This window comes from Rhinolophus sinicus, linkage group LG05 (genome assembly GCF_036562045.2).
Source record: "Rhinolophus sinicus isolate RSC01 linkage group LG05, ASM3656204v1, whole genome shotgun sequence".
NCBI classification, from domain to species: domain Eukaryota; kingdom Metazoa; phylum Chordata; class Mammalia; order Chiroptera; family Rhinolophidae; genus Rhinolophus; species Rhinolophus sinicus.
The window spans coordinates 19,297,855-19,321,112 of record NC_133755.1 but is presented as its reverse complement, the minus strand read 5'-3'; the positions used below and the strand labels follow the sequence as shown (position 1 = coordinate 19,321,112).

Genomic DNA, 23,258 nt, shown 5'->3' with positions numbered 1-23,258 from the left:
AACCCTATAAGGTAGATAAACCTATTCCCATCTTAGAGAATAGAGAACTGAGTTTCAAAATGACTAAAGTGGTAAGAACTGGTTTTGAATTCAGACACCTCTGCCTCTAGAGCTCTTAGACCATTCTAGAATGGTGGACACATGTGGCTCAGCATAAGTGCTCAATAAATATTCATTTTATGGACAAAATGTTGGATTGCTTAGATTATAAAGGAATGTGAATGCTTTGCTATTAATTGAGAGGGAGTGAGAAACCACTGAAGAGTCACAGGTTGCAGTGGTAAATGGGAAAATGTGACAGATATACAAAAGAATTGAGAAGGCAGGAAGAGTGGAGAGGGAGAAGCACTTTAGGAGGCGATGGAAAGTGTTCAAAGAATAAGTTATAAAGGACATGGTGAGTGTTGCTTTGTTAAAGTGATGAGGATAAAGTCAGGTTGAAAGAAATTAAAGAGAGAATGGATGACACGGAAATAGAAGCAGCAGTTACATACCAGTTATCCAAGAGGTTAGCATCTGAATGGAGGTACAGAAATAGGTTGCAAGCCAAAGCAGCTAACAGGATCGAATAAAGGATATTTTTCCATGGTGGGTAAAACCTTATTTTATTTGTAGGCAGAAGAGCCAGAAGGTAGAGAGACTCTGAAGGTGCTGGAAAAAGTAGGAGAAAGAATTGACAGAACAAGGACTAGGGGGCGGTGAAGTGATTAGGGGTTAATGTAGAAAAAAATAAAGGCTACATCTTCCTCTAAGACAGGAAAGGAAGAGAGGAGGTAGATAAATAGATATGCCGAAGAAGAAGGGAAAAAAAGAAGAAGAGGCTGAAGGAGATTGTACCTGGTATAGTAAACGTTTTCAGTAAAGTATAGGAATCAAAATAATGGATCAGGAATTGGGGATCAAGAGGTGACAGCATCTCTTTGAGGAAGCGTTTGAAACACCCATTGTGCTACATGTGTTTAGAAATCAACCGTGGAAATCAACAGTGGATGACTAAGTACCGCCAACCATCCAGGGCATTGAGGTTCAACAGTCTGATTTCACAGAAGTCCAAATCAGCAATATTCTGCAGCCAAGAAGCATGTGGCAAGCATTATCCTTAGCTGGGCGCAGCAGGGCAAGGGCTGAGGGAATTTAGTTAGCAAGAGTAGGATTGAAATTTCCAGTCACAGCATCCAGATTGCACAAGAAAGCCAAGTGGCACCAGAAAAAAATTTAACAGTCTTGTTAAATTATTGTGGAAGGTCCCAATGGAGACAGGTATTTGCCACTCTGCATTCGGGGAAATAGAAAGGGTAAGTAAAGAGGTTAGGGTTATAGACCAGGCTTACCTGACTCAGGGTCTGAGAAGTAGAACAGCACCTGGACGCCCCAATGCCAGGTGTGGCCTTGGTGATAAAGGGGTTGTATGCAACCTAGGAAACTTTCTGCTTCAGTGCCTCATGGCCCATAACCTCTCTGACCAAATTGTGAGGCAACTGTGAATTCAGGGACTGGGAGACAAAGCAGCAGTGATTTACAAAGAAGGATGTCTTCAAACAATGAGAATCAGAGAAAAAAAGGCGCCATAACTGATGAAAACTCCAGCTGGCAGAGGGCATATTTTACCTTCCTTTCTGTAGTAGCCACTTTTATTACAGGATCTGAACAGGATTATTTGGGGCAATGATATGCTGTAGTTGTCCTAACTTTTAAATGATGTTTATGAATTGTTTCTATCAAACATACAATCTCTATTACTTTAAACACAAAGACCAGAGACCTTGTATATAGTGTAGACGGCCTCTGGGCATGACTGCACTTAAACTTTCTTAGAAACATTAGCCACGATTCCCTTTCAGAGGTCTAGTGAGCAATGCCATAGAAACCTTTAATAAATACACACTGAAAACATATGACTGTGGCTTCCTTGTGGCAAAGTGGGCATTCTCATTCTGAAGGACAACCAGATTAAAAGATCTTGATATGCAGATTTTTGTCTCACCTTTGCTCACCAATGGCCACAGGTACCAAGTCATAGGGTCTCCAGTTAGCTAACACATGACATGGTAGCCTTCAAATAAGACTATTAGAGTCTTTAGGAAAGGAATGAAAATCTATGATACCCACATACTCAAAGAAATGGAGTCACAAAATCACTTGCCCAAGGTCACAGACAAAAATGTTTGGGTCTTCTTTAGGAAGTTCATTTAATACCCCCATTGATCTTGCTATGACCTCAAAGGCAGAATCTTGTGAACTTTAGGGTGATGACAGGAAGCTGAACAAAGTTCCAAAACTGCCCATTGGTTGCCCCTGCCCAGCTCCTTGCACCTTAATTAAAGTCCTTTGGGAGACAGTGAGCAAGATCAGGTTGTGGGCATCCAGCTCTCCTCGCTAGGCAGACCTCTGCTGAGTCTCCAGAAAAATCCTTTAGGGTTGAGAACTCCAGGAAGGGACCTAAAATTTCCTTTCCATATCATGTCCTCTGGCTCTTCTCTCCCTTGCAGCTCCGAATGTCTTGGCTCATCCGTGGAGACTTGCAGGGAAACGTCTCCTTGGTGCTGGTGGAGAACAAAACTGGGAAGGAACAAAGCAGGATGATCTGGCATGTTGCCACCAATGAAGGCCTGAGCTTGTGGCAGTGGGCAGTGCTACCTCTCCTCGATGTGGCCGACAGGTGGGTCTCTACTCATCTCCATCACTCTCTTTCCTTCTATCAGCCGAAATGCAGAAGGAGGGCCTGTCTTCCCTTCCCCTACCCCCTCTACCCAAGACACACATCCAGAGTGCACATACACTTTCTTCATGCTTACAGAGAGTACCATGTTTCTTTAAGGGACGTTGATGCTAATGAGTGTTCACCTCTCACATCTCTGGCCTGGCCTGATTGGCTGTCTCCAATATCCTCAAGAAGAAATAAAACGGAAGAACTCATATCACTCCCAAATAATAATTAGGCTTTTTATCTATATAGCATTTTTTCTTACTTAATAGATTCTTCCTTACTCTCCCTTTTGACTATTTATTCCTTATTGACAACAACAAAATCTCTGATGCAGGTAGGATTGGTCTTATCACGTTCCCCACTCCTGCCATTTTGACAAGGGAAGAAACTGAGAACCAAAGAGGTGAAGCACCACGCTGGCATCAGAGTGAGGACAGACGCTCAGGTCGATCTAAGTCCAATGCTGTGTGGCGTCAGGCCCCAGAAGCAGGTGGATGAGATGAATGACAAATTCTTCAGTAAACAGAGTAGGACTTATCAGGGGCCCTGCTTCCTATTTAGATTCTATCACTAATGACCTTTGTGACCTTTAACTTCTCTGGGCCTCAGTTTCCTCATCTTTAAACTGAGTGTGTTGGACTAGAAGAAGATCGTTAACTCCATATGGCACTGCACTGTAGCAGTAACCGCTGAGTTCAGCTGTCACTTGTCTCCCCAGGACGGCACCAGTCTGCCACCTGCAGTCGGCCTGGAGTAAACAATGCTTGAGTAAAGATGGCCCAGCATAGCGCAGCTCACATGACACACTGGTGTATCACGTTGAAGCCTCGACACTTGATGCTGATATTCTCCAGACCAAAAAGGGCAGGGGGTTATATCTATAAAGTGGGCAGGTAAATGGACCTGGAAAGGGAAGAGTCACCTTTAATAGGCTAAATGCCAAATCCTACAAGCCTGAGCAACCTCTGCATTAGACCCCTGAAATAAATTAAAATTTCCAGCCTGGTGGATCCACCTTCAAAAAATGAGGGCAAAGGGCTTAAGGCAAGGCAGAAGGTGATTTCAGCTGGTACACAGCTTTGCAAATGTAAAGCTGAGTCTCAAATTTCTCACCCAAACTTCACAGAGTCTGCTCTTTCCATGAGCTCATAACTCGAGCTGTGCTGTCAGAGGGAGAAGCCAATGTCCTCACTCTGAGCACGAGCTTCTCATTCCTTCCATGTCTGTGGGTTAAAGATCAAAGCCTTTGGACATCCTAAGGCTCAGTGTCCCCAGGACAAATGGATTTAATTAAAGTGAAGGAAGGGGAAATGTGGGCGCTTCCCACCATCAACTAGTCTTTTGTCCTTTGGGGTTGTGGGGCTGTGTGCAAGGGATGGAGGTCAGGAGGGTGAGGCCAGAGCCCTCCCTCCTGGGAGATGCAAAATTAATTCAGATGAATCAAAGGGATTGTTTTTCACCTCAATCGAGCAAGTCCTCTCTCTTTCGTGGCCACTCCAGGGGATTTACAGCAAGTAAGATGTTGATGCTGTTCACTCCCATCCACTAGAGTTTTGTCTGAAAAAGACTTTGTTCTCAGCCTCCCCCCTCCCTGTTGAAGGCTGTTTACCAGACTGACATTTCCAATATTGATAATGAGGCCACACTCTCCAGTGCAGATCCAGACAAAGACCAGCTTGGTTTGCTGATGCCTCATGACTTAATAAGTGTGTGATTACAGAATGCACAAGTGCCCCCATTCTCGGGGAGCCTGCAGACCACTGAAACACTCTGATGTGGGAAGCCACCCCTGCCCCACCCCCATCCCACCCAGAGCTAGAGATGATATATGAAGATCAAGATCCAGAGACAAATGGAACTGCAGGAGGATGAGGCACAGGGGTTTTCACTTGCTAAAATCCAACTAGACTGTAGATGTGACTGGCCCATAAAACAACAAAAGCACTGTGGATGAAAGAGCATAGGCTTTAGAATCAGAAAGTCCCAAGTTTAAAAACTGGCTCACCCACTTACCAATTGTGTGACCTTAGCCAATTACTGAATCTTGCTGAGCCTCAGGGCCCACATCTGTGAAATGTGTATAATAACAATAGGACTTCATAGGATTGTTATGAGACGACACCCAATGACTATCAAAACCATCTATATATAGTAGGTATCAATGAATTTTATTTCCCATGCCCTCCATTCTCATCCCCCAGTTATGTAGCCTCAGATAATTGATCGAAGAAATAGCACAGATCACGTCTGATCTTCCAAGTCAAGCCATGTCCTATAAAAGAGCAATAATAACATTTACTATCTTAGGGGGTTGGGGAAGGAAAGTGCTTGGGGAAATGCCTGGCCCACATAAATGCTTAGTCACTAATAACTACTAATAATAACTATGATAATAATAACATCTCCCCCACATAATGTCTCCCCCACCTAAGTCCTCCGAAGAGGCTGGATGGCCAACTTAGCAATAACAGCTAGTCATCCAACCCTAAGATGGAATGAGGGTTCTTGTGAACTTGCTGTCATCAATGCTCTGTTGCCTCCTTATAAGGGTAAGTCTCTGATAGAGAAGGAGCAACAGGCACACTCGTTCCTCTTTCTTCCAGGGAGAGTGAGGTCTAGCTGCCCAGATTGGCAGAAAATGAAAATGCGAGAAGGGAAAAGGTAGAGGAAGGAAATCAGTAAGGCAATGAGACAAAGAAAATAGGTAAAAGACAAATAAAGACCAACTCCCTTCCTCCATTGGTGTCAGCACCTTGCACCACCTGTCCACAGCCTATGAAGCTTCCTCAGGCAGGTCCCACAGAGTTTCAGTCTTCAGCACCCACCTCCTGGACAGCTCCCCAACCGTGGACCTGGAAGAGGCAAGAACTTTACTCCCTGTGCTGTCCCAAACCACCTCTGCTCCCAGGTTCCCCAACTGCCACACATTACAAAGTCTTTAAAGCAACTTTATAAGGCCTTACAGGCTAGCCCTAAAGTGCTCCCAGTCTCTAGACACTGGTCATGCCCCCTGGGCGTGACATGCAACTAACTTAATTAAGCCACGATCCTCTTGCCTGGATTTGGCAGTGGCCTCCCAACTTGTCTCCTTGGCTCCATTTTGTTGTCCCCACCCAATCCAGTCTACACAAGACAGCTGGAATACACTTTTTGAAATACAAATTTAATCATTTTCCCATTTTAAAAATCCTTCAATGGCTTCCCATGTTTTTTAAGGTGCCTCTCAAATTCCTTTAATAAAACCTTTATTTAGGCCCATGTGTGATCTGTCCATCCCTAACTTCACCAGCCTCTTTTCATACCATTCTTTCTTTATTATTCTACCTGGTGACCTCACTGAACTTGTTTTAATTCAGTTGTACCGTGCTAAATTCTTACTTCCGGGCTCTTGTACCTGTTACTGTCTTCGCCTGAAAAGTTCTTCTTGTACCTTTATCTCCTTAACTTTTTAAAGAAGTCTTCCTAGACCCCTAGACTATATCGTAAACCTACAATATATTATCACGGCTATTAAAACACTCCTATGATAACTTGTCACTCTTTACTATCTGTTTTTTCCAATATCTGAACATACACCAGCAAGAGAGAGGTCAGGTCTGTCATATATATCACTGTTTCTTGAACATCTAATACCATTCCTGACACATAACATGTCTAATAAATATGTGTTGGCAGAATGAGTTGAAGGAAATTGCATATATTTCCAAATTCTAGCTGAATTAACTGAGAATTTCACTTGTTGGAATCTATCTAACGTGCTTCCTCTGTTCAACCTGTGCCTAACAAAACAGATAAAATCCCATTATAATAAATACTACTGAAAAGTGTTCTGTTATCAAATCAACACCTGTGCCTCATCAGAGGGAACCCCCAAACAGCATTTATTACTCTTGTGACAAGGAATTCTCTTTAGAGACTCGCCTGGTACCTGTGCTTTCTTTGTCTATGGTTACTGTCCTGTTGGAATCTCTTTACATGAAAGACTTTGGTCTAAATTGTGTGTCTTTGTCCTCGTGAGTAGGCAGATCTAGAGCTGAGCACTTGAGAGCCAAGTGTTATATTCAGATAGTTCCCACCTTCTGCAAAGGCTCAGAGAATTTGCCATTGGTGTATCAAGGCTGATGACAGGGAGACATTGATCCATGGAATGATACTTCTTCTGTCCATTTACAAATAGGCCAAGTGATAGAAATAATGCCATAGTCTGTCATCATTACGAAGTGATACTAACTACAACCACACCATAAAGGGTGACAAGATAAATCCCCAAGAGCAGTGCCCAAGATGTTTTGAGCAGTGGCAACATCCCTGGAATGCAGATACATGCTCTCAAGGTCATTTTGAAGGACAGCACCAATTCAAATACTGGCACGATGAGTGCTTAAAAGTTCTCATTGCTTTATATCCACCTCATATAACCAGTTTTCTTCATTTATTCCCCACTTCATCAGCTCCCCTTCTCCCCATTCTGTTGCCACTCTTTCTGTTGGAATTAATTCTTCCTTTTCTCAAAATGGAAGAAAGGCAAGTTCTCTTCCCTTATTCTAAATGTCAGTCTGTTGCAGGGATATACCCCAAGTTTTCCTCTTTATCATCATATATCTTACTAAATGAAACACAATGTTCCCACACCATCCTAAACGTTGATGCTTACAGAGCAGAAGCAGATGCTAAGTTCTTACTCATCACGAGATGGGTTTGGAAACACCATGGATCAAATCATGTCCCACAAATCACTGCAATCATATAGCCAAATAGAAAGTACATAACTTATCACACATGTGCAGGCTCTATTCCCCAGCATTATCATTATAAAGGCTTTTAGCTGTCCACTACATACAGAGTCTAACAAGAAAAAATGTTCCCTCTGGAGATATTTAGATTTTCTGTTCCCTTTGCATCCTTGCCCTAAACGATGAGTGGTATGTTTCACAAATGTGTCTTTCAAATCAGATTGGTGAAACTGAGGGTTATATCTTCATGTGCGTAGACCAGAAATTCCACAAAGCCACGATTTTTCCCATTCTTGTTTCTCATCCAAAGAATTCCTATTTTATATGGGGTGTTATCAATAGCAATACTCTCCCTTTGTGTAGCATCTTTCTGTGATAAGAAAGGCGTTAGAGGGGCATTTTCATTATGATTTCTAACCTGAGTAGAGAAATAGTAAATTCTAGTGAATAGAAATCCAGATATTTCCAGTGAACCTTAGTTTACAGGCCTAGACACACCCCTGGAAAAGTTGTGTCTAATTCACATTTTTGTCAATTGAATCCCAGCTTTCTCATAGAGCCATGGGAAGAGTTATAAACAGTGATATTAGAGCCAGCTTTGTTGAGTACTTACTGTGGGCCAATCCCTGTGACAGGCACTCAACATGCATTATCTCATTTCATCCTTAAAACAGCCCCTGGTGGGTAGATACTATAGTTAATTCCCTTTTCGATAAGCGGAATCTGAGGTCTAAAGAGGTGAAATTATTTTCCCTTAACCCTTAGGTTAGTCAGCTTCCTGCAGACGTGCCTGAGGAAATGAGTGCACACTGCTTGGCATATAGTAGAAAATTTGATAAATGGCAGCCATTGTTAACAAACTGTTTTCGTTTGGGATTATTTTAGGCCACACCTCTTATTCATTTTGAGTTAGCTTTTTCTTCGCTTCATCCAGCCCCTGAAATTTATCATCTTAACTCTGCACCACCAGCTGCTGCTGAAGACCCCTCCCTGCCCAGCCCCACCCTGCCTGCCTTTCTTCCCTCACACCTGCAGCCCAGCAACACAGGGAGAGTCTCCCTTTTTCCTTCTAGGGCACTATGGCCCCCTGCCTGTGTGCCTTTTCAAGTCACCGCAATAGCATGCCTTTGACGATCTCCAATTCGAAACTAGAGCCTAGGTTCTGATAAGCATCTCTGATTTGCAAATATATTAATGTGCCATGTCAAACAAAAGCATAAAAATACAGTATACTTAGTTTTACAGCTAACAAATCACCCTTTAAGTGGAGAAGAAAGTTCACGTCCATAAGGACTGACACAGAAGTTCCAGGCCACACGGTGGCTAACACGGTCCCTCAGAGAAGCCACCAGATGGTCCGGCCGTGCATGCGGTCTTCACCTTCCGCCTGCCTCCCCTTCCCCACAGGTTCCATTTGTAACTGCTTTTCCTCAACCCATCCTTCCCCAGGGAGGAGCCATGGCCGTGGGAGGAGTAGATGACACACTCTGCAGCCCCCCTCCTGACCCCGTCCTGCTGCCCCGCTGCTGGGCAGGCTGCTCTGACCGTCACGGCAGCTCCTGAAGCTCCCCACACTCTGCCCTCATGGTGCCCCACTCACAGCAACCAGGCACCTCCCTTCCCTGGTGATTTTCCTTCACAACATGAGGTGCCCACTCTGTCCCACACCTCTGGGTAGTTAGGGCAGATGTCATCGCCTTGTCAGGTGAGAACACTGAGGCAAGAGAGGTTACATCAAGGACCTACAGGTAGTTAAGCATAGAGACTCCTCCTTAGACCTGCTGCTTCTATCTCCATCCACTTCCCCAGGGAGGACCCTGTGAGGATGCTCAGGTGTAAAATGGTAAGAACTTTGAATCATCTGGATATTACGGATTTATTTTTCCCACCAACACTTACTGTCCTCCTCAGCGCCAGAGGGTGAGTTACCCGGACACGCGACAGAGCCCCAGCCCCCAGAGGAGGCTGGCAGGAAAGGCTGTTGCACCAGCGGGTAGTAGGTGTGGGAAGGACACAGCGAGAACAGCATGCTACCCAAAAAGGCCCAGCTGTTGGGACACCTCACTTCCAAACAGGAACCTCTCTGGCAGCCACTTTGGGATTCTCCTGTGCCGGATATGCCCACGCCAATAGAAGCCGAGAGTGATGACTGTCGTCCTGGGTGAGGCTGCACTGGTTCACTCACATCAACAGATGCACATCGGGGACTCACTAGAAGCAGCCCCACAGGCTCCAAAGTCAGAGTGGGAGCAGGGGTGGGGGGAGCCCTCAAGGCTCTGCTTCCCCAGGGTGGCGCCTGCCCCTGCTGAGGTGCGTCTGACTGCCCTGAGTACACACAGGCAACACCCAGCCCTTCTGGGGTCTTCCTCCCAGTGGATGAAGAAAACGAAAGGTGCTCTCCGCTCCTAACCAAGTGTAGCAGCCAGTGTCCTTCCTGAAGCTGCAGCAGCCGAGGACCTCCCCATGCTTAATATCATTAGGCTGAATCAGTTCTTTGAGCTGAGAGAAAATGGTGGGCTCCAGGGCACTTTTAGGCCAAGCAAGGTGACTGACTAAACCCATCAAGTTCAAAGCCTTCGTAAGCAACTTGGCTTTGTCCTGCTTACCTTCCCAGAGGCAGGCAAGAATTAGCATCCCAGAGTGGGAGACCGCACTCCTTAAATCCATTCACGTGCCTCACTCAGCACGTCGCTCGTCCTGGACTGGTGCAGAGTGTGCAGTGGGGAAAGGCTGTAACTGTGAGCGGAGGGTACTTCAGAGTCCTGCAGCCAGCCAAGGGCTACCTTGACCCATCACCCCACCCAGGAGTGCGTTAGTCATCAACCCAACCACGCCAAGTGCATTGAACACACCTGAGGAACTGGGCTTGGGCTACACGATATGTTAGTCCAGGTACCACTACCCAAAGTAACATTAAACCTCTAATCCTCAGAGCTGTACAAACAGAAATGTATTTCTTGCTCACGTGAAATTTGAAATGAATGTGCTAATTGATAGGTGGCCTTCCATCTAGTCATTCAGGGACCCAGTTTCTTCTCCCTGTGGCTCCTCTCTTTCTCCAGTTTTAGAAATCCTGGCATTCAGATAACCAATGGGGAAAGAGCATCAGGGGTGTTGGGGTCTAGCATAGGAAGATTTTTATGAGTCATCACTTCAGCTCATTTTCTGTTCACTAGAATACAATCATATGGTTATATCTAACTGCAAGGGATGCTAAGGAATGTAGTCTAGCTGGGTGCCCATAAGAAAGGGAAATGGGTTTAATGAAAAAAAAAAAACAACAACAACAAAAAAAAAAAAACAATGTGTTGTCTCATGGAATAACCCAAAGAATCTATCAGACTATCATTTGAGAATACTGATTCCTTATTTAGCTACTCTAAGCATTGATCAGTCTTGAACTTTGGGCTTCATACACAAAGATTCCGATTCAGTAGATCATATATTGGGCCCAGAAATATATCTATTTTAAAAGTTCCCTAGGTGATTTTGACATTTCACCACATTTGGAAGTCACTGGCATAAAATGTCACATTCAGATATCCTTGTGTGCAAGACAGGGAATCAAGGGACTGGAGGTTTTATTAGCTGTCACATTGTCAGCAAACATATATTACTAAGCCCTCAATAAGTACATAGGATGGAAAGGGGCATATGACCCAGCCTCTTGCCACGTCATAGGGCTTGCCCACTGTGCGGGGACACAAAGCACATGCATTGATAGGCAAACAGTCACAACACATACAGCCATTGTGCAGAGTCCCCCAGAGCAGTGTTGAGCTGGTGCAGTGACCTCCATGTGTTAGGGGAGCTGTCACTGAGAAAATGGGATTATGATAAGATTCTGATGAGGAGGAAAACTTCGTCTTAGGGAAATGTTAAAGGGACAGGGCATTCCAAAGGAGGGCATCAGGATAAATAGACAGGAATGTCTTATGTGGGTTCAAGAATAGCCAACTAGGTTGTGTCAGAGAATCCTGAGGAATCTCCTGTAGGGATCCTCAGTGTGGCCATTAGGCCTCGGGGCTGTGGGAGATAGAGAGCCAATGAGCAGAGATGGGCTGGAGGCTAGGAAACCAGAGCCTGGACACTGTCGGAGGTTCTTGTGAGAGACCAAATGTGAAATGATTGGAGCCTCTAAATGGAGCTCAGAAAGAGGGAAGAGGAGCTGGAGGAGAATAGGCCCCTTCTGCCGCCTTCCAAGTGGCATCATGGCCCAGGGCAGCCTTGGGTTGTCCCTCTGAGAAGAGGGGGCGATGTGACTGGTGGCTCAGCAATGTAGTGTGCTGTCACCAGGCAGTGACCTGTACAAGTCAAACATTCATAACTCGGGAAGGATCTGGCCCTGTTTCTTCCTCAAAAAATATCTCAGATCATTGGAGCAAGGAGTAAATTAGCAATTCTGAGCTTTACATCTTATTTCTAACACTGATTTACTGTGATGTTTGGGACCAGTTCTTGCTTTTGATTGCTAAGTTTCCACCATCAAGAGTGCAAAGCAGTGAGACAGATTCGGCCTGTGAGCCTGGTTTCAGAAGTAGTCACTCAACGTGGCAGTAAGTGAACCCCTTTTAGAGTAACAGGATGTTCAGATCTGCTCAAGATTTTCTTGGTAATATCCACATCTCAGTTTACAAGTCAACAGATGCATATGTTTTCCATAACTCTTAGTGCCTCTGAAAACGGAGCCCTGTGGTTCTCAGTCCCTTCTGTACCTGGCATGAAGTTTAGAATTTAAGGGCTAACTGGCTGCTGATATTTGAAGCAAAGCAGAATCCAATTCTCTATCCACTGTTCTCCAAGAAACTCACTGATGTTCACAGCTTCCATCCTCACCTCCATGCAGATGACTCATACTCCTGATTTCCACCTGAATCCCAACCTGAGTTTCCAGCTGCCTAATTGGCATCCCACCAACACTTTAAATGTGTCCCCCACCAGCACACCTGCCTCTGAGTGATTCTTCTGTCTGTAGCTCTGCCAACCTTCTAGGCATTCAGGTCTTCCAAGTCTTTCTTGACTTCTCTCTCACTGCCCAGATTCAAGCTCACTGTGTAGATTCTAGCTCTATGGGGGGGAAACTAAAAGGGACTTTAGAAAGAAATCCCCTGGTCAGTGAATAATGTGAATTACAAATCTGTCCAAATTCTTCAAGGTCAAGGTCCACGTTATTAATATGTATCTCTATACTCCCAGCTTTAGACACAGTGCCTGACTCATCACAGGTGCTCAAATAATTTTTGCTCAAAGGCAGAGTGGGAGATACAATACTACCTGAAGAAACAGAGATTTCTAATTAAAATGTAATATATAAAACAGGAACAATGCACTGGAACCTCCAATGCTAAAGAAAGACTTCCACTGTGAAAATACCCACATTATAGATTTTCAAACACCAAGATGGTGCCTAACAAGTTTCAGTGACTTGCCCAGGGTCCCAAGTATATAACCCAGTACCAAGTAGTATATAGCCCAGTCTTCACTTTACCTTTTGAAACTCAGCCTCCACCAAACAGAGAAGGCTGCTTATTCACCCTCCTCATAAAGGGAGAAGGAAGCCAGCAACCACCCTTTCCCTGGGTCTTCTCACCATGGGGAGTGCCGCCATCTCTGGCACCATCTCAGCCCTCCAAGATACAGGCCAGCACAGCAACAGAGGGTAGAGGACCAGGCCAGTGTTAGAAATGTCTGTGTGTCTGAGAAAAGTAGAGCAGACATCCTGTCTCTCTGAGAAGAATGGATGCAGTCACTTTCTAGCTCTGGACGGCCCTCCAAGGGGGCTTGTACTTCACCAATAGTACGGAGTACATATGAGAGACTAAATGAGATTAAAGAATCGGATAGTTCTACAAAGGATGGTGAAAGAAGTGACCTGGGAAGTGAGAGGCTTGAGTTCCCATCTTGCCTCTGCTACTATCTCCCTGTGTGACCTGGTAAATCAGGTCATGCTCCCAAGAGGTCCCTGCCCTTCCTTCTTCAGGTCTCTTCTTCTACTGGCCTTCCAGAAATGTCTGGCCTTAGTAACTCCGATGGGGTTATCCAGCCCAAGAAAAAGGTGATCTCCCATGTCTTCTCTCTCTCTCTCTCTCTCTCTCTCCTTCTCTCCCTCTCCCTATCACTCCCCTAAATCCTAAATACATCACTTTTCGTCCCTCAGGACACTGGACACATTCGAGCCTAAGGGGCAGGTATTTTTGTGCACAGGCACCTCCCCCACGGAGCCAGGGTTCCAGCAAGCAAGATCTACCTTTCACTTTTCCCCCTCAAAACCTGGGGAGAGCTTAATATGTGACCCAGATGAGAGTATGAAAGAGAAAAACTAGAACTTGCTAGCGAAGGGCTTCTCCCCGCCCTGCAGTACTGTGGAACAGCCTTGTGGCAGGCCTTCCTGATTGGTGGCATGCCAGGACAAATTGGGAACGGGATCCTTCAGTCTCAGCCCCCAGAAGTGAGCACAGACAGCCACTGCCTGGAAGCCTGGGACTGAGAACTTGGAAGAATCTGAGTGATTCTTCACATATGCTCGGCCTGACTGAAAATTCATTTTCTCCCGTATTCACTCCAAAGGGCTTCCTCACAAAGCCAGATTCGTTGTGAAAAATCTCTATGGCCCTTGGCCGCCCTGGAGGCACTCTGTCTGAATTCTCACTGCTCTTAATGTGATTAAGCCCAGAGGGGAAACCGAGTCAGGAGATGGTAAATTACTTCTGAGAGTGGGAGCCAGTGTGCTCCCAACTGCTGAGTCTGGCCTTGACTGTCCAGGCCACCCCACTTCACTGCGCAGGAGCCAAAGATTCATAGGGTCAGGATGCACATGCCTGATCCCGGCCACGTCTGGTCCTGGGAAACCAAAGCTGGCCATCAGCCCCTCCTCTTCAACGTGTAACTGAAGTCAATTACGCAGATAATAGGATGGACTCAGCAGGGCTTTTTCATCACATATATTATTCTAATAGAAAAGCATAATGTGACCCGAGCTTTGTGACAGTCCAGTTTAGAAGACTTTTGCTGATCAAATCCACTGTGCAGTGAGACATCAGAGAAAGTGTTTTTCCTCAGCAGAACCTGCCGGCTCTGTCCTAAGCAGCCAGAGCCCAGACAAGCCCCAGCTGCCAAGGGGAGGCAGAGCACTCCCTCCTCCCGAGCCCACTAAATGGTTGACTGGGGAACCTGAGACATGGTACCCATCCATCAAATGTTGTCCTGCCGTTCTGTCTTGCCCTCTCACCCCATCATTCCTCTTCCCTCAGCCCACATTCAGACACACACCTTTCTGTCAGCTACTTAAAATCATTAAGTGAACTTAATTAGGTTTGTCAATCCCTAAGGCTGGCAGGGTAGCAAATAAGGCATTTTATTCACTGTCCATTAACAGTCTGTTGCCTGAACGAGACAGAATTTTTCGAGCTGTGCATGTGCAGCGTCAGCACTTTCTATGCAGAGATCTGCCCAGTGAGTCTGGGAGACTCCCAATTCCAAAGCCACCCCCTCGAACTCTGGCCCACTGCCCAAATGGCCACCTCCAAGAATCCCCCAGGGCCCACTTTCAACAGGCCTGTCTGTAAAGCTGAGCAAGACGGAGTCAGGGATGCATTCTTCATGCAAAGCCAGGCTCCAACCAAGATCTCTAGCCAAGTCTGTTTTAACAATGAACTCTAAACACCAGTGGGCAAAAAAATGAAAAAGCAACGACAACTCACGCAATTAAAAGTGTCCTCTTTGGAGAAACGGAAAGAGCTCAGCAGGTGTGAACTATAGAGGGGCAAGGAGTGAGATCTCCACTGCTCAGGGGAGCTCAGTTGCCATGTTCATAAATAGCACAAATCAGTGAGGGAGCTGGGGGAACCCCAAAGAACTGGCTCTTCCCTTCTCCTTGACCAGGCTGCCCACAGACAGGGTGGATAAGCCTTTTCCACCATGGGGACTCAGCTTCCTTTCCCCTTGCAGGGCTAAGGATTTGGGGTAGGGGCAACCGAGTAACCTGGATGTTCATTAGAGCCCCCTGGCCTCTGCGACCCTGGCAGTGATATGGCATGGACCGTGCTTTCCCCCAAACCCAGAGTACTCCACCTGGTACATGCTAGAACTTCCTCTTGGTCCCAGAGAAGTCCACCTGGCACGTTCTAGAACTTGAGAACTGAGGCCCTGGCTGACTCTGGAGAGTGACTTGGTATGCACACTTTTGGGGGGCTCAGCAGGAAAGAGTGGAAAGACCAGAAAGACTCTGAGAGCCTTGAGGAAATCTCACCCATCTGCAGCAGGGAGAGGATGAGCAGAGACAGGAGCTCTTCACCTAAGGTTCAGGTAAAGACACACAACCAGGTACCATCCAAAGTAGAGAAGCCTGAATCTGGGTGGTCTCAATGGCCACTCCTTGGCCAGTGCCCTCACAGAAAAGAAACTTCTAGATTGGTTCTGCTGTCCCCTCCCCACCCCATCACCTACCATCCCCAGACCCCATTCCTAGACTGCCTCTGCTTCACCCCTGCCCTTCTCACACCTTTTGTCCCACCTCTCCCTTCCCTGTAGCCTATGGAGTCTGGAGCATTTGGGGAAAGGTTGGCGGTGTGGCCTCCTGGGTAGACAGCATCGCATGTTTACATCTGAGTCGACATCTGATTGAGTCTTCCCTGATTGTTGTGAGTGTTCCTAACTCAAAATATGTGCAATTCCCAGTGTCAATCAAACTCTTTTAAACAGCAGCTGCCACTGCCATTGCCTTACAGAGCACTTTAGAAACTCTTCTATTTAGCAACCATTCCAGCCCCAGCTTGCATCACGTCATCCATGCTAAGAGTCCCGGTGGCTGGTTGAGAACTCTGCAGCTCTAATCTCTCAGTAATAAGGAAGGAAGGTAGGGGAGATGTCCAGTTTCTCTGGAAGGGCTGTTTAGGGACAAACAGGGATTTGTGCCCCGCCCCACATGCTTAGTAGGCACACATAGGTAATTTACTGGCTCTGGCACTCTAGGCCTTTGGGGATGGTACACCCGTGATGCAGCTCAGCATTGAAATCAGAGTCCGGCATGGCCCATTGGCCTATGGATGACAGATTAGGAGGTGATGACCCAGTGGAGAATCAGGAAGGTGGGCTACGGGCCCCTTACCCACTGCTGTGCAGGAGCTTCGGGCTGCTTTGCCTTCCCGATGCTTCCATCCACCGGGGAACAGGTTCTTTCCATTCACCATCTCCAAGTAGCTCTGAGTGCCTGTTCTCTCGCAGCCTGGGAGCAGCATCTCCCTAACGCTGGCAACTGCTGTAAAGCGATCGGGACAGCAGTGTGAGGTCTGTGGTTTGCCACTTGAGAATCCCAGCCTAGCTGTGCTCCGGGGTTACACAGGCCCAAGCCGGGGACTCCTCCATAGACTGTGTTCCCCGTGGACATCCGGGGAAACCGGTGCTGTGAGTCTGCCAAGACTCGGAGAAACCCAGTGTAGGCATGTGAGACACACATGCCTCTCATCACCTTTACCTCCTTCCACACGCCTCACACTCAAGCCAGAGGGGCCCTGTCCTGCTCTGACACATCCCTCATGCCAGTTCCTCTACTGGAGATGCCCTCTCCTCCCCGCTCCCATCCCCACATCCAGATCTTTGAGTCCTTTCCTTCCTTCAAAACCCCCTCTGTGAAGTACTCCCCGTCTCCGCAGGCTGATGGGATTCCTGCTTCCTCTGAGCAATCGGAGCATTTTATCCACATCTCCCATGTGGTACTTCCTCCTCCTACCTCATTCTACACTGACATATATAACCTGCATTTCTCCACTAGACAGTAAGCAACTTGAATACAGCGTTCCTGTCCGATTTCTCTTAGAATCCCCCATAGGCCTTGACTGGTCCCAATACAAGATAGGTGTGTACGAAATGAAAATCCAAGGTAGGTGCTTATCAAGATTGTTATGAAAGATGCTGTCAGAGCTACATACTCAAGCGCCAAGAGTGGGCTGGGTAAGGCCAGTGGTTTCTCTTGCTGCCTGTCCCTCATGCACACTCATCCAGCATCCAGGTGTCCCAGAACAGGATTGGGAGATTGTCCACTGGGCACCTATCTACCCATGCCCAACCAAGCACCAGCCCTTCCTGCTGCTCTATCCTGACTAAGGGCAGGGTGAGATGTAGACACCACCATGGGGAATGTGGCCAAAAGAGCTGCAGTGGGCTTGGCCATGGGTAAAACAGATTCAGGAATTTTCTCTTTAGAATTGAACCAGATTTGGACCCTCTAATTGCGACTTGCAAACAAGGATGATTTGATGAATGAACAGATTTCACAAGATGGCTGAAGGCATAGATGCGTTTGCTATGTAGTTCAGTCAAGAATAATCAATCACAAACATACTATTTGCTTGTGGCTTCAATTCTTTCCCTCATAGAAGGCAGTAATTGTTCTCTGGCCAGGAATAGCCAAGCCAGCATCTAACCCATTATGTGTTGATCAGAGGTCATCTGCTCGTGGGCACAACGGGGGTTTCCAGCCCCGGCCAGCAGTTCACTCATTGACTGTAAAGTTGTGCTGCCCTTCCTGCAAATCACTAGTGAACATTCTTTCTCCTGCGTGTTTCTTTCCTGTGGGCATTTCCCCTCTCTGTTAACACTCTGTATCCTATGTTTCTTCTGCCCTCTCTGCCCTGCCATCTCCACTGTCAGTCTCCCACTCCCGCCAACTCTCCAGTTTTCTGCTCTTGCTAGCCCTAGCTGCCAACATGCTACTGTGTGGGTTCCCTCTCTCTCCTTTTTTCTGACAGCTTTATTGAGCTATGATTTCTATACCATGAAATTCACCTGATTTAGGTGTACATGTCAATGACTTTTCGCAAACATACAGAGTTGTGCAAAGAGCACCATAATCCAATTTTAGAATAGTCTCATCACCCCAAAAACAACCCTTGTGCTGGTTTACAGCCAATACTGTTCCCACCATGCCTAGCCCCCGGCAACCACTACTCTGCTATCTGTCGCTAGAGATTTGCCTATTCTAGACATTTCATGTAAAAGGAGTCACTCGTATGAATGGAATCATGAGGTCTTTAACCTATTAACCTATTGTCTGTCTTCTTTAACTTAGCGTGATACATTTGAGGTCCATCTATTTTATAGTCTGTATCCTGGTCCATTCTGTTATATTGGGGAGCAGGATTCCATTGTACGGCCATCCCACATGTAGTTTATCCTGTCGCCAAGTGAGGGCAGATCCCTCTTTTGATGTTTTAACATCCACACTAGAAACTGCACATTCTTCTGCAGGTCATTCTGGGTTGACTTTCTGAAAGGTGGGAAAGGTTTTGAAAGTTCTCAGGAAACGTTCATGTGGCAGCAGGAAAGGTCTGGCTGACTGACAGCCTTCCAGGAGAATGACTCCCCAAGAGTGAAACAAACCAAAGGAGTTTTCTGTTTTGCCCACTCCACGGCCTGCCATGGCCACTGTCCAAGGACCTGACTCTGCAAGGCTATGAAAGAGGTGGAAAGCAACAATATCTCAGCGGTTTACTGTTAATACTTATGACCCTCTGCATTAGTTACAAACACCCCCAGGGACCGTAGTCAGATAATTTAATATTTAACAACCAGCTGGGCACTGTCCAGACCAACCCCAGTCAGAACTAATGCTGGACACTGGGGATCCTTGAGACACCCGCCCCCCACCCCCCGTGTGAGGAATTAATGTTTTGTTTGCTGGTTAATGGGGAAATTCAGGGGGCACCAAGGAAGTAGCCAGGCTGCCTGAGGCAACAGGCAGGGGCTCTCAGGGGACAGTGGCCCTTTATCAGTTGGTACAGGAGCATTTTCATATTTGATTGATTTCAACTCTACCTGGGAGCCCCAGCTGAATATAAAGCCTACCCATTTCCACCCAGCTGGCACACCTAGAAAGTGAGAGAGTTCTCCTCAGAGTTTCCATGAGTCCTAGACCCAAGCCCCAAACTCCGAATTGGATTAACACGCAGAACAATCCTCAGAAAGGGCAGTGCTCTGTGCCGGACATATAGGGAGAGATGCTGACTGCTCCCCTCTTGCAATTGCTCTGAGGTGAGGTAAGGCTGCTAGAAATGGTCAGGCGCAGGGTATCAGCACTGTTTGCTGGATGCTGAATCCTAAGACATGGCCAACCCAGGTTGTTCCTCACACACACTCCTTTTAACACACGTACAGGTTCTGGCTGCAGATTGTCGCGTGGTGGGGACAAGGATCCAGAGCCACCGTGGCTTTTGACAATATCTCCATCAGCCTGGACTGCTACCTCACCAGTGAGTGCGCCCTGTCCCTGGCACTTGTGCTCCAACCCAGACCACCTCGGGCTCGCTGTCCCTTCTTGACCTAAGCCCACTTCCTCTTCCACCTTCCCTGGGGCACAGTCATCTCTCTCCCTGCAACTGAGCCTCACTTAACTCAGCCCATGGGGTCTTCTCTATTCTAGTCAGTGGGGAAGACAAGATGCCACAGAATACAGCACTCAAATCAAGAAATCTGTTTGAGAGAAACCCAAACAAAGAGGTGAAACTCTGGGAAAACACACCAAGAGAGACCCCCATCTTTGATCCCACAGGTAAGGGTTCAACTGACAAATTTGAGCAAAGTAATGTTTTTGTTGCAAAACACAGAAGAAAGATATGTGCTGTGATGGGGGTGGGAGCTATGTTTAAAGAATAAAATAGTCAACCTTTAGAAGGAAATCACCTACACCCTGGGTATGGGGCTCCAAGAGGAAGCTGTTTGGTTCTCTTATTACCAGGGCAAATGGAGCTTCCGAAAGTTGAGCAAAGGAGCATCTCTCCTCCGTGCCTGGGGAATAGCCAGGTCCTGACACAAACGCGTAACCAAGCTGGTATCCTCTCCTCAACTCAGTCCCTTGAAACCACTCCCCATTTACTGAACAAAGCAAACCTTCCATCAGATGTTTTTCTCCTCATAAAGAGGGTTGGGACCAAGGCTAAGGTTAGCCATTGCACAAAGCCAGGCTAACCCGTCGTGGGTAAAGCCCCAAAAGCTTCAGGTTCAGTACATTTACCCAAAGCTCAGCTCTCTTCCAAAGCTGCTTGATTCAGCAGCCCCCAGGCTAAAGGACTTCTTGTGGGGGCCCTGCTGCTTCAAACACAGGCCTGTTCAGCCTCTGGCCCTAAACCATGGATGTGACTTCTCAGCGACTCGGCGTTTCAGGAGGAAATCTCTGGGAATCAGTCTGAAACGCAGTATGTCGTTCCTCAGCAGTTATTAGATCTGAGAGCCAAGCGCCAGAGAAGCTGATGAAGGCCTCCAGGCCTGACACCCCAGGTCGAGGGGTTCCCCCAGGTGGGCCTTGGTGACTGGGTATGTGAAGCTTCTTCCTATATGAGTAACCTGGAGAAGCAGAAGTACAGTAAATGATCCACCCACGCTCTTTTTCCTATAAAAGACAATTCTTTATTAAAATAATTGATAAATAATAAATCTCTCATTTCTATTTATAAATGTGAAATTCTTGTTTAATGCGAAATACAAAAAAAATAGAGGCTTATACCTTTGCACTAAATTCATTGATTATCGACATATTAAATAAATATTAGTTTTCCTTTGTTTTAAAAGAAATCCTTTCCTTTCTCTCTCCTGAAAAGTTGCCTAAGACTACGTGTCCCTTCCTGACTCCTGCCTCTTCTAACTGCTGGCAAACCAGGGGAAAGAGTTCATTGCCTTTCCCATCACCTCTCCCTCTTCCTCTCTTCACCTTTAACTAGAACCTCAAAATACCTTTTCATTTTTCCACACGAAAGGGAACTTGGCATGCTAAACTGCAATCTCTCCCCCCCCACCCCGGCCTCGTGGTTCATGGTTCATGAAAACATCTAACATGAGGGAGGCAGCCGCTGCTAATCGTTCAACACGCCTCCCCCGCCCACCCCATCCCAATGAGTTACTGCCATTACTTCCTGGCCCTTGCTCAGCCACTGCCTCCTGCGATAAACTCAGGATGGTGCTAAGCAAACATCACAGCAAGCCCCCGCCCCACCTAACCACCGGGACTGATTATATAGCAGGGGCTTCTGAAACACTTACATATTGACGGGTGGGCACTTACTATTTGAGCTCAGCTCTCAGATGTCAGCAGCTGGCTCCCCAGCAGCCAACATTTAGGAAATAGCCATCCACCCTGCCCGACTCCCGGGTTTATTGCCATATAATTCCCACTGTCCCTAAAAGGCTAATCGATAAGGGCCTGCCCAATGGCCACTCAGACTAATGAAATCACATGGCGGCTCAAAAGCAGTGATGCCTTCCCCCCCCCCCCCCCCCCGCACCTCCAGATAAAATTAGAGGTGAGTGAGCGGAGATGACAAGGGCTGGAACACAAGCTTCCTCTACTGCCTGGCCCCCGCCTCAGAGCCAGAGTGACAGACAAGTGGCTGTGGGTCAGCGTTCTGTCTCCAGACCCCCTTCTGAAGGAGTGACCCCAGCTCAAAGGGAAGAGGACATAGAGGCAAATACCTCCCCCAGCAGCCGTAGGAGACTCCTTGGGAAGGCTTTAGAGAACCAAACAAAGAGCCATTGCTTTCCCAGGAACCCACTGCCATGTTGGGAGCAGCTCAGGTGAGGGAGAAGCTGAGACAGGCTCCCAACACCCCTCCCCCTGCTGTGTTTCAGGAGCAGGATGCGTCTCTTCCTGAGCCTGACAGACCTCCCAATCCCACCTTGCTGCAAATACTAGCAGTGTGTGGTGGGGGTGTCTCTGTCTTCATCCGGAGGATGTAGAGGGGGGAGGGGAGCAGGGCCTCCTTTGCCCACCACCCACAATACAACGTCCACCTAGCCCCCTTGGCCAGGATTCAGCCTCAGGTCAGGGAGAACAGGCCACCCCCTGGGGCCATGCTGAGGTCCACTCTCGCCAGCTTGAATCTCGACCCACCTGCAGCTCTTTCACACTTCCTCTGAGGGCACTTCAGTGCTCAGAGATGCTGGGCAGGACAAGATCTAGGTCAGGAGCTCCAAGAACTCAGTTTAGAAAAGGCGAGTACAAGTAAACAAATGATTAAGGCCGATCAATGTGCCTCCAGTGAGAGACGCCCCAGGCAGAGGAGGGGGCCTGAAGGAAGAGAGGTCCAGTGGGCTCATGAGAGGCTGACGTGATGGCCACGCCCACTCAGAAATAATCACCCTGCAAACAGTGGCCTGGCCCCCACTTCCCATGGGCCCAGCGCTGTGAGCAGCTACAGCAGGGACCAGGGGAGCCGGTACTCACTGTTCTGACACTTCTGGCCCAGGAGAGCAAAGCGGCCCATGAAACAGCAGGCCATCACCTGCAACATGAAGCTTAACCAAGCTCAGAACTTCTACCTGGGAGAGAGGGCTGCGGCCCAGGAGGGAAAGGAAAGGAAGGAGACACTCCATGAGTACACCTGACCTTGGGCTAGGGTGTTTCACATGTCAGCTCATCTCGTCCTCACTGTAGCCCGGGACAGCTGCTGCTATTGCCATTGTAGGGATGAGGAAGGTGAGCTAGAGGAATGTATGGGTCCCACAGCTGGGATCAGGATGTGGCCCTGAAGTCTACGTTCTTCCAGCCAACTAAGCCACTTCCGGGTATCCAAGTCTCCACTCAGAGATCACCACCAAGAATGAAAAGAGTGGGGAGCACATTCAGATGAGAGCCCCTGCAGGGCTGGTAAACAAGTCAATTGTCAGGGGAGACCACATAATATGATTTCCTTCCCAAAGTTCAGTGCCGTCCATTTCTGCGGGGTTGAAACAAGGACAGCTGGTGGCATTTCAGCTCTCCTTTTGGCAGGCGTTAGAGCAACTCCTGGAAATGCACAGGCCATATTGGGTTTCCAGAAGACAGTCACTCACAA

The 23,258-nt window shown here is 47.3% G+C and overlaps 1 protein-coding gene across 1 annotated transcript in view; it reads left to right on the top strand.

Moving 5' to 3' along the window:
* ALK (ALK receptor tyrosine kinase) overlaps positions 1-23,258 on the top strand; it is a 636,280-nt gene that overhangs the window by 549,560 nt on the left and 63,462 nt on the right. The window contains exons 9-11 of the mRNA XM_074331841.1: positions 2,490-2,659; positions 19,591-19,685; positions 19,856-19,984. Of these exons, the coding sequence (XP_074187942.1) occupies positions 2,490-2,659; positions 19,591-19,685; positions 19,856-19,984 (394 nt within the window). The remainder of the gene's footprint in view (positions 1-2,489; positions 2,660-19,590; positions 19,686-19,855; positions 19,985-23,258) is intronic.